General features: G+C 36.4%; 1 protein-coding gene across 1 annotated transcript in view; it reads right to left on the bottom strand.

The window, feature by feature from the left end:
- Positions 1-12678, bottom strand: part of ERICH3 (glutamate rich 3) — a 115996-nt gene that overhangs the window by 57816 nt on the left and 45502 nt on the right. The window contains exon 7 of the mRNA XM_023207581.2: positions 10584-10799. Within this exon, the coding sequence (XP_023063349.1) occupies positions 10584-10799 (216 nt within the window). The remainder of the gene's footprint in view (positions 1-10583; positions 10800-12678) is intronic.

Raw genomic sequence — 12678 nt, 5'->3', positions numbered from 1 at the left:
CGGTCATTCTGAAGATCAGGGGTCATCAATAATTTGTGCTTGGGACTATCCAGTTTCACAGGGGCATTCAGTTGATTGAAAACCCAATATCAATATTGTTTATAGTATCAAAACAATCCACCCAACAAAGTCTCTAAAATTACTACATAAACTTATTTGATATCCTGTGGCATTGCTCAATTTAAATTATTTATAAAATATGTAGCAAATGTGTATGCCAGAAAATCAATGTCCTAGGCATTGACTCCTAATTAATTGTTTGAAACATTTTCATAATAGTGAATGGGCACACTGTTTGCCTAACCTCTATGAGGAAGAGGAAGAAGGAGAAGCAGAAAAAAGGAAAGGAGGAAGAGGCAGAGAAATAAGAAAGGCTGAGAGGGTTGAAAGACTTTAAGGGCGCCTAGTAAGAAAATTGTAGCCCTCTAGAATTGTACACAGGCCAGCCTTTCCTTCTCATCTACTTCACTTTTCTAAAAATCAATTTTAAGCTAGGCAAAAAATGTGCAGAGACCAACTTTAAGTGGATCCAAGGCAGTAATTTGAGTTGATTCCATCAAATTATAGATGCATGAGAAGCATACATTTTCTAAAGAATAACAAAGTTGCAACAAACATTTTTGAAGGAACTACTAAAATATTTCCATCCCTAAACTCATCCTCTTCCACTTCAGATATATATTTTTTTCCATTTCATTCTATTTCTCTGAAGCAAAAACCAGAGGAAAGAAATCTGATGGAATGAAATTCTGCTAGCAACCGTCTGAAAGTATAAATGAGGGAGAAAGTCCAAGATTCAAAAATTCAAGCAAATTTTCTTGCCTGTTGGAAGGAAGAGCTCTCAAATAAAGAGATAATCAACAGACATATTACAGGGGCATCAAGAGCCATGAAAGTAAATCAGCAAACTGGATAATTTCTTGCAGATTAGAAACATCTCCCTGAATCACAGTTGAAGCAAAGGGATGATGGCAGGTCTGGCTCCTACTTGGACAATCATAATCCCATGTTTCCTCTTGCCTGGGCAACTGTGGAGCTGTGACAAACCTGTGTGCAGCCCACTGCACAATCAGCAGACCTCAGGCAAATCCAGCTCCAAGCTGTGCCTAGCACCTTAATGAAGTGACTGATTAAATAAAAGCATCCCCCTTTTGTTAAGCAATACTTTCTGAAGCAGCATGGATTTAGAGGTAGCCCTGTGAGTTTGTAGGAGATAAGCACTATATAAATACAAGGTAATAATGGGATTAGAGTCAGGGAAAGATCTGTGTCCTATGTATGAAATGAGAAACTGAAAGGAAAAACTTTTAAAGAGAAAGACCTTTATCCTTTTCATTTCCTCTTATTCATATTTCTTTCTACTAAAGCTTATTTATGATAGTAACATCTCTTTTCTCTTGGGTCTCATTATTTCATTCTCTTTTTAAAAAGTATCCCCTAATTACTACCACCAAGTAAATTTTTCTGAGTTCTAACAGAAGGCCCAAGTGACAGCTTGTGATTCAATATATGCACTAGGAAACAAACAGTAGTTTCTTTCAATTAACTGAATTGCCTCTATACTTACCATCTTGCAAAGATATAATGACCAGAGACAGATGAAACTTGAAAAGGTTTCTTGGCCCTTTCTGCTATCCTCAAGTAAGTATCAAAACCTTTCACGAAAATTCGGTTTCGTTTGAAGAACAGGAGCAAGGCCTCATGCCCCTGCATAACTAAAGCTCATCTTTCTGACTTCCTTCACCAGTTGCTTATGACTTTCCTTCTCATTTCTTTTCAGATTTCTCAGGCAAGTACAACTGAGCTGATAAACAAACAGCAAGTCCATTGAGTGGTTCACCCACCAGCCATTATATATTTGCAACATTTAGCATTCAATTGATATACTGAGTTTTCACCGAAATCTCTTTTATCTATGCCCACGCAAACAGTATAGGTGTCAAAGGGCCTGTTCTTGTTCATATTGTTGGGCAGTAACTCCTCTCCATCTGCTTCACAAAGCCCTGGTGAATTCTGGACACCAAGTAGGGTGACCATGAAATTTATCATCCAAACTTAGACACACAGTGAAAGAAGTCTTATTAATAATTAGGAAATGGGGAGAAAAGGGCAGAATTTTGAACTCTTCCAGGAAAACTGAGACGTATGGTCACCCTATGAATTAGTCTCCCCACTTCTAGTCTGAGATTTTATCCCTCAAAATCTCCCTCCTGTTGGAAATCAGAAGGATCTATCGTTATTAAATAGATCATGTGACTCTCCTGCTTAAAGCCCTCCAGTGATTCCCATTATCCATGGGATAAATTCCAACATTCCCCAGACAACATAACATGTGTTATATTTTCTAACACCTACTATCTTCCAGTGATTGCAATTTCTCATGCTACATTTAAATGTCTGGCAACTGAACAGATTGTAGTGGCCCAAAGACTATCAACTACTTTTAATCTCCAGGCCTCTATAATTGTATAGTCACATGACATTGGAAATATTTCCTTGTATTATCTCTCTCTCAGTAGATAAGGATGATGTCCTACTGATTTCATGCCCCCAGTATCTTGCCAGTGCTGATGCTTAGTAAGGACCGAATTAACATTGATCCAACTGGACACAGACATGGAACAATTAGACATTCCATATTCTGTCCTTTCCATATTCTGATAAAGCTACAGTAGGTGGGTTCCACCCTAAATAGGAACTCAATAGTTATCAGAATAAGAAAACTGACTCAGAGTGTCTTGTTAAACCAAACACCAACTTTGGTGACTATTCCTTGATAAAGATTGATACAAAACCAGCCTGAACATAAAGAGTGGCAATGCCCATGTTGATGCTGGTTGGCCTTAGAGAAAATCTGACACAAGCCAGAGGAAGAGTGTTTATATCCCAAAGACTTAGGGAGCAGCTGGTTGTATGAAAACCTCACAGCGCTGCATTACATATGTTCTTCTCTTTCTCTTCTCTTTCTCGCTAGTTTTACCTCCCACTTTGCTTTTAGTGTGGTTTCTCTTTTCATTTTCTTCTGGGCCATTTTTCTTACTACTGTGTAAACCTTACCTCATGCTTATTCCTAACATGCCCAGAAACACCTCAATTCTTACAGAGGCATCAGAGCTCTAGATTTTTCAGGATCTACCTCACCTATTCCTTCCCACAGAAATCATAATAAGGGTTCCTGCTCACATTTCCTTCCCCATTCCCTCTGCTTCCTAATCTACTCTGGTGCTTCCTTGTGTGGCTCTGCATGGTGTAGTGTAAGGGTTATTATTAATATTATTGAAGATGGGGTCTCGCTATGTTGCCTGGGCTGGAGTGCAGTGGTGCAATCATAGTGGTGCAATCACTACAGTCTTAAACTCCTGGGCCCAAGCCAACCTCCTGCCTCAGCCTCCTGAGTAGCTAGGATTACAGGTGTTAGAGATAGGGTCTTGCTATGTTGGCCAGTCTGGTATCAAACTCCTGACCTCAAGCGATCTTCTTGCCTCAGCCTTTCAAGTCACTAGGGTTACAGATGTGAGCCACTGCACCTGGCCTTGTGATGGTTAATTTTACCTATTAATTTAGCTGGACTCCAATGCCCAGATTGGCAAACATTCTTCTGGATGGATCCCTGACCAATGCACGTGGTGTGTCCCCTCCTCTTGGGAACTGTGAGTAACAATCTATCTTTTTGATGGCAATTGTCTCTTAATCTGTAAGTCTCACCAAACCCGAATAATTTTTAAAAACCACATTTTAAAATAGCCATACAGAACGATATACCTACTTTCATTAAGAAAGGGTCAACTAGTGAAGGTTTCAAGCAGCAGAGGAGCATGTTGAGAATTTTTCCATAAAGTTTAATTTAGCACCATTATGTAGAATCTAATAAAAATGAGATGAATTTTGCTCATTCCTTTTTTCCCTTCCTGCCTTCCAATCTCAGTTCCCTGGTTCTATCTGCTAACTTCCTACTGATCATTCAAAGCCCATTTCAAATGCCACCTTCTCTATGAGGCATTCTCTAATCTCCTCAGTCAGAACTAATATTTCTTTCCTCTGTGTTTCTACTGTGCTTTATTTATATCATAATTATAGTATTCATCACAATATATCATGGTATATATGTCTGTCTCTCTCGCTAGACTGCAATCTTTCTGAGAGAAGGAGTTTAGTCTTACTCATCTTGGTAACCTCAGGACCTAGTATATCATTTGCCATTATCAATAAAAACTGGACTGAGCTATGTTGTCATTTAGAGGCAGGACGAGTACATAAATGACTGCAATAGTTCCATTAAGAGATTAGTTGGCAAGCCCCTGAACTAGGGATGTAGCAGTAAGTATGAAAAAGGATTATCAGAGACATGAGCCACTGTTCAGGTGGCATCTAGAGCTGTGCCATCCAGGACAGCAGTCATTTCCCCCATTTGGATGCTGGGCATTTGAAAGGTAGATCATTTGCTGTAAGTATAAAATATTTATTGAATATCAAACACATAATATAAGAAAACATATCATACTTAATTAAAATTTTTCATATTGATTACATGTGGAAATGATGTTTTAGATATACTTGATTAAATAAAATAATTAAAATCTTAAAATTTATTTCTTGTTTCTCTTTATCTTTTTAAATTGACTATTAGAAAATTTTAGAATTGCATATGTGGCTTGCCTTCTATTTCCATTGGACATCTCTGATCTAGAGAACTTAGCAACTAGCTGGATATGCAATGCATAAGGAAGAAGAAATTATAGATTTTGAGGCCAAATTACAGGACAAAAGTTTGTGCTTTAAGAGAAATAAGGCAACTGAACGGAGAAACTGGCTTAAGTTGTAACCATGTTGAATTTGAGGAGCAGTAGGACCTATCAATTGGGCATCTGTAGTTGCACAGGGCTCATTTGGTACTAGGAGGCTTTCATGGAAAAGTCCCAAACTAGTATCATAAACTTTTTGCCCTCTCTTTCAAAAAATGTATAAAAAATAAAAGCAAACTTTGTTATTGGTTTTTAAAATAGATAAACATAACCATTAAGTAGGTTCTTATTTGGAAGCCTGTACTTTCACTTTTATAAAAGTTATATATGAAACTATCCACATTTTAGCAGGCTGCTGTGTAGAGTAGGTGACTGGTAAGGTTAGACTACCTCGATCTGAATGGGAACACAAAAGTCTGGAGGTAGTGAGGTAAACCTTAGTGCAAAATGTAACTAGTCTCATGGATTCTGTAAATGTAGTATAAAGTTCTGAAGGTGCTAGAACAAAACAGGACAAAGCAACAGAGTCCAGAGACAACTTGCTGGACTGTGAGTCTTAACACACCTTGTCATTTGGCTTTACTGATCATCCCCAGAGACATGAATCACAGAAGCCAGAAACCATGTTGTTCTACACATTCACAGAGAAGCAGGTGGTGGCTGCCAGCAAGCCACATTTCATTGCTTTTTACTCTTTCTTTCCTTTTTTTAAGAGCCTTTAAAAGATTCTTTGGTGGATGGTAGCCGTAAAATGAAAGGTGAATCTATGTGTAAATTAGTCACAACAGCTATCTTCCCTTAAATGAATCTTTTCTATATCTAAATAAACTAAACTCAAGTATTAATGTAAAAGTGTGTGACTCTCCCCAGTGAGTCAATTTTACTGTATGCCTAAGAATCAGGGCTAGAGTCAACTCCAACAGATATCTAGCATGAAATCATGTGTGAAGATGACTACATCTTGAATAGCAAAACAAGTGTAAAGGCTGAAGCCTATAGGGATGGGTAGATTTATGGGTGAAGATGAAAAGAAATCACAAAGGAGTAGGACAAGAGGTAAAAGGAGACAGCGAGGAAGCATGAAAACAAAATGCTGTGGAAGGCAAGAGAGGAGAGGTTTCAGGAGGAGGCAATTAATAGCATAAAATTCTACAAAGAAACGTCATGGTAAATTAAAAAAAAAAAACTAAGATGGTAGAAATAAGGCTAAATATATCACTAAAGAAAATAAATACACTTGGACTAAACTCATTTATTAATAGAACAGAGATTCTCAGATTGAATCAAACACAATCCAAACCTATGCTACATAAACATATTTAAAGCCTAAAGTTTAAAACTAAAGACACCAAAAGACTAAGAGTGAAAGGAATATATACACACATATGCACACACACACATACACATGTGCATATACACAGTTGACCCTTGAACAACACGGATTTGAACCATATGGGTCCACATATATGCAGATTTTTTTCAATAAACATATTGGAAAATTCTTTGGAGATTTACAACAATTTGAAAGACTTGAAGACAAACTGTATAGCAAGAAATATTTTGAAAAATAAGAAAAAAGTATGCTACAAATGCATAAAATATATGTAGATGCTAGTCTGTTTTATCATTTACTACCATAAAATACACACAAATCTATTATAAAAAGTTAAGATTTACCAAAACTTACACATACACTTAACAGACCATGCATCGTGCCATTTACAATTAAGATAAATGTAAATAAATATAAAGATGCAGTATTAAATCGTAACTGCATAAAATTAACTGCAGTACATACTGTACTGCTGTAATAATTTCATAGGCACCTTCTGTTGCTATTGCAGTGAGCTCAAGTGTTGCAAGTATCCACTTAAGATGCCGTGTGACACTAATCATGTCCACATGAGCAATTCATCTCTTTAGTAAATCATCTATCAGAGTAAAAAGTAGTCTCTCAAAGTTCTTACATAGTTTTCATTGTGTTTAGCATAATACTGTAAACACTGAATAATATCATGGGACTCAACAAAGTTTTACTGGTGAAGTTAGAAGCATTCCAAGAAGCAAAGTCATGACATTACAAGAAAAGGTTGAATTGAATTCTCTAGCTGAGATTGCTCATAGGTGGATGATTCATTTTATAAAAGAAGACATAACTTATGGTATTGATAAATACAGTACAGTACTATAAAGGTAATTGCTCTTATTTATAGTTTTCCTAATAACATTTTCTTTTCTCTAACTTAACTTTGTAGGAATACAGTATATAATACAAAGAGCATACAAAATATGTGTTAATTGAATATTTATGTTATTGGTAAGGCTTCCAGTCAACAGTAGGTTATAAGTAGTTAAGTTTTGGGGGAGTCAAAGTTTATACACAAATTTTCAACTGTGCAGAGTAATGACACCCCTAATCCCCATGTTATTCAAATGTCAACTCTCCATATACAGTACACACACACTCACACACACAGACACACATACACTAATCTAAAGAAAATAAGAAATATTGTTAGACAAAATAGATTTTAAGACAAAAAGTAATATGACAAAAAGGATCTCCTCACCAGCAAGATTAAAATAATCTTAAGTCTGAGAGCATATAAGAAGATTTTCTAAACATGTACAAAACAGAACTTGGCATAATTACAAAGACAAATTGACAAATCCATAATGACAGAGAATGGATTTTCATTATAACTCAAGAATTAAGAGATTAAACACATAAAAAGTCTACAAATGTAAACATATGAGTAACATACTTAACATTTATCTATTGGACATTTACAGAACCCTCATTCCAACATTTAAAGAATATGATTCTTTCCCAAAACTGAACATATATTAGCTCACAAAGCAAGTCTCCACAAATACCAAGGAGTTAAAATCATACAGATCAAGAATAAGATGCATTTTAAAAGTAGCATTCAGCGAACACAAAAGGAGTTCTTAGAACTGAAACATGGCAGGAGAAAAAACGCAGTAGAATGTGTGGAAGATAAAATTGAAAAAAACCTCTCAGCAAGTAGAACAAAAAGACAAAGAGATAGAAAGTAAGAGAGAAAAGCTAAGAATCTTAGAGCATCAGTCTAGTAGTTCTAACATTCCCGAAATAGAGATTCCAAAAAGAGAGAAAAAAGGTTTTCTTTCTTGGAAAAAAAAAGAGTAAGTCAGACTGAAGCCCTGTGACTCAGGAGACAGACATGATAAGGTCTGTCAAAGCCAGCATGCCTGCTGACACCATGCTGTGCTTCTAACCTGAATGCAGAATCCCAGGGGAACCTGGCTCAGATGCTTATTTGTGCTTCACTTGTCACGACCCTGGGATGAAGAAGCTGCTGCTCCCTCCTCCATGCCCAGCTACAGAAGCCCATTCCCCTGGTCATTTTCCGGCTGGACGTCCAGTGTCCGACTCACACTAGGACCTCACCAGATACCTTGACACATTCGTGACCTGACCACTCTGACTTCCCCAGAAGGGGCTTTTAAAACTGTTTAAAAACCAAACCCAGACTGTGACCCAAAGATTCTATTCAGCTTATTTTCTTCTAGAAATCGTGTCCTTTCATTACAATGCTAGGTTTGAGCTTATTTCTGAAGTTTTATGCATATAAGTGATAGAACTCTAAAGAAAAGCAGGGACATAGTTCACAGAGAAGTCAGTGTGGCGGTTGCTCTGGGAAAAAGAATCATGGGGCAGGAAAAAGGGGGCTCCTGCATAATATGATAGTAGAGTTCATTATGAAGATGTAGTGAGTGTGTGGTGCTTGCTTGGTTATTGTTGTTGAACTTGTATATATAGATAAGACTTTATATATTCTTGTGGCTTGTGAGACATTTAAACTAGTTTTTTTAAAGAGCATGAACAGGTAGAATGTACCCCAGTGTTACATTTTAACATCAGAAAATCAAATCCTGCCACCCAAGTGTTTGAGAATGAGGAGTAAGTCACTGTTTTTGCTAAGTGTGAGCCACACCTTTGGAGAGCATGTTCACTGGCCAGGTGGAAACCAATGTCAGCATGCAGAGTGAAAAATTAAGTGAGTGGATGTGGTAGATTCTATTATTGTTGTAAATATTTACTGCCCTTTTCTGTTAGAGACTGATACTTCCTACTCCACTGAGGTCAGTCTTGGTCAAGGGCTTGCCAAATGGCATTCCAGTGTAAGTGACATGTGCCACTCCTGAGTGGAACCTTAAAAGCATTCTGTGGTTCTGTTGCCCATGAGGCCAACATACTCCAGACTCCTTCATTCTGAGCTGTTCCTCCAGTCTGGGTCCCAGAATTACAGCTGACCAACAGTAGATAAGATTGTGAGCAAGTAGATAAGACCAACAGTAGATAAGACTGTGAGCAAGAATATTGTTGTAAAGTTGAGTTGCCTGGGGTTGTTAGACTAAGCTCCAGTAAACTGCTCTATAGAGAACTTACTAATGAAGAACAGGATAAAACAGAAGTCTAAGATTACATCATGTGAGGAAAGAATTTGCTCCTTTATCTAAGGCCTGGATATGTTGAGAGACAGAGATGAATATTAGAGGAAGGCGGTAAATCCAAATTAGAGAGAATAACAGATAATATGAGGTACCACCAACAGTGAAAGAGTATCTGATCAAAGACACAGGGCAAGGGTGGGCTTTGGGGATGAGAGAGAAAACATCCTGCCAAAGACAGCAACACAGGGAGAGAATTGATAAAAGTAGAGTTGAAAGAAGGAAATTCAAGCAAGTAGGAAGAAGATGGTCCCCCTACTTTTGAGAAGGTTAGAGGTAAGGACAGCTGCTGGGAGTGAGATGTGGACATGGGGTGAATAAGGGTCCTGAAAGTGAGGTTGATTTTTAAGAATCTATGTGCATGCTGACACTTCACTTCCTGATGATCAGCCAGTGAAATGTTAACACAGTTTATCTGCCAATCACAAAACTTTCATTTAATTGCTATTGGTTGTATATTTAACGTAATAAAAATGAAGAGATATTTTGCTTTCTTACTAGCGTGTATGTTTATAAAGTCCAACAGGCCTTAAAACTGTTTCTTCTGGCCAGGTGCGGTGGCTCAAGCCTGTAATCCCAGCACTTTGGGAGGCCGAGACGGGCGGATCATGAGGTCAGGAGATCGAGACCATCCTGGCTAACACCGTGAAACCCCGTCTCTACTAAATAATACAAAAAATTAGCCGGGCGAGGTGGCGGGCACCTGTAGTCCCAGCTACTCGGGAGGCTGAGGCAGGATAATGGCTGAACCCGGGTGGCGGAGCTTGCAGTGAGCCGAGTTCGCGCCACTGTCCTCCAGCCTGGGCGACACAGCGAGACTCTGTCTCAAAAAAAAAAAAAAAAAAAAAAACTGTTTCTCCTACTAGCATTTTGAGGAAATGAGTACAACAAACTGTAATCTCTTCAAAGAACACTGAAATAATGTTTTCTAGGTATGATACAGTAATTGGCCATAAATTGTTAAACATAAACTATATTATGTTTTTAGGCATATCAAGGTTTCTCAAGTTTTACAAATTAGATGTTAAGATACTTCTAACAACATGTGATTGAATCGGTGCATTTAAGGAAATAAATGATTTGGAAATAGGTATTGTTCAAATTAAATTTGACCACAAGAGTTGTTAAATCTTTTATTATTAATTTTGCTAAACTCATTATGCAACTGAACTACTCAAGTCTTTGGTTTCAGATTCATTCAAGCTTACTTATAAAATTGTATTTCTTTACACAGAACATTTTGCATGCAATTTCCTCCAAATTCTTTTACTGTAAACCTAGAAATCTAATAGTGCAATGTAATCTGTGATGAATTAATAAAAGAAAAATGTGTTCCATAATTACCCTGGTCAAAAGAGGTTCTAAGCCATTTGGAGCAGTGGTTGGACGAAATCTTCTCCTTCTCCATGTTTCAGATCTATTTTCTCTTGTGATTTTCCCATTTGGGGGTGGTGGAGGAGGAATAGGCATCATGTAACTGTTAATGTTTGGAAGTTGATATGAATTCATTCTCTGTGAATTGCCTATGGAGTTCCTGAACTTCATCGCTGCCTTCTTGCCCTGTAATCATATTTCGTCACATAAGAAGCAATGAAACAGAATCAGTGACTCAATGTAACCCAAATTTAAAGACAAGCCTAAATGATTGACATTGCATGCAAACATAACTGATATCAATAGACAAACTCAAAACACTCCAGTCTGCTGAAAAATGACACTTTGTAGTATCTGCAGCAAATTAAATATTCATAAAATTCTAACTTTATGTGGTATATTTTTTAAATAACATAAAGTGATGACTTTTTATAGTACTTTTGGGGTTTTTCTTCAACAATCCATTAAACCCAACACAATTAAACAATTTAAAATCAAGAAGTTTGAAGTGTTGTGCTTTAAAGCAGAGCTTTAGTCCACTTAGCAATAGGAAATTAGTACTTTTCTCATATTCTGATTTCAAGTATCTAGTTATTAGAATATGCAGGGTTTGCAAAGCTGTAAACAAACTGGCATGTACTGTTTAGCATAAATAACTCATGTACTATTTAGAGTAAATTATTACCACATTTACAGAGGGAGCATTAAAATATTTTCAAAATTTTAAGGTACATACCCTTTGACCTAGAAATTCTAGTGGTAGGAATAAATCCTACACTGATAACCATACAAGTTTACTAATATAAATATGTGTAAGGATACATATACACACATGCACATACACATACACACATATATATATAAGGAAGTTAGTCACACAAAATGTAACATCATATAAGTCCATCAATAGGAGGGTGTTTAAATCTTGCTTTGTTCATATGATAGATCTCACTAGGCTTAAACAAAAATAATATGAATCTATTTATCCTGAAATGAAAAGGTTCATATGGTATAACCATAAATTTCTTTCAAATAATCTCTGTGTGAATTCTGATTAAAAACAACAATGACTGAAAAAATTTGAATGTGGGGCTCCCTTTAAGGATACACCTTCATACTGTTTTAGAGTTTAATCAGCATGTATTATTTTAATCATTAAAAAACACCAAAGGTATAGTCAATAATTACATTTGTCAGGTATAAATGAGTCACTGAATTTTCACAAATTGGTAATTTTTGTGTACCTGAGGTAGTTTTCCAAATTTTAAGGAATATTTAAGTAAATTTATATATTTTGCAAAAATTTACTTATATTTCTAAAATATAAATTTATATTGTACTTATGTTTATTTTTAAATTTCTAATTATTTTTTGACCAACTTAGTTTGTATTTTAATATGCTTATTGGTGAAAAATTATTTTGTAGAAAGAGAAGTCACTCCAAATATCTCTCATTGCTAAATGAGCAAAAGGAACTTATAAGCGAAGGGCATGGATAGCCCACATTTTGATTGAAAAAAGCATATGAACAGAAAGAGATTTAAGTAGATATTCACCAAGGAGTTCACAATTGTTAGAATGGTTGATATTGCATTGTGCCATGCTCTAACTTTGCTTTTCTTATATTTTCCATTTGTTCTGTAATGGAGTACATTTATATTGTAATAAAAAATAAAAATAAGTAAAAAATAATAAGGACAAGAAAATCAATGAATCTAGAACTTTTTGTGTTTAAGGATTTAAAACAAAATGATTTCTGTGTAGGTATCAATCAATTGCATGTCTTGTTTGGAAATGGTTTACCAGTTTTCCAAAAACATTTACATGTTGTTCTTTACCTTGCTTGTTTTAGTTCAACAGCATTGTGGACCTCTTTTCATGCCAGTGCAATAATACTGCTTCATACATTTTTTTTTTTTTTTTTTTTTTTTTTTTTTTTTTTTTTTTTTTGAGATGGAGTCTCGCTCTGTCCCCCAGGCTGGAGTACAGTGGCGCGATCTCGGCTCACTGCAAGCTCTGCCTCCTGGCTTCAGCCATTCTCCTGCCTCAGCCTCCCGAGTAACTG

The sequence above is a fragment of the Piliocolobus tephrosceles genome, chromosome 1 (assembly GCF_002776525.5).
Source record: "Piliocolobus tephrosceles isolate RC106 chromosome 1, ASM277652v3, whole genome shotgun sequence".
NCBI lineage: Eukaryota > Metazoa > Chordata > Mammalia > Primates > Cercopithecidae > Piliocolobus > Piliocolobus tephrosceles.
Note: the sequence above shows the minus strand (reverse complement) of the source record. Positions and strands in the feature narration are given on the sequence as shown.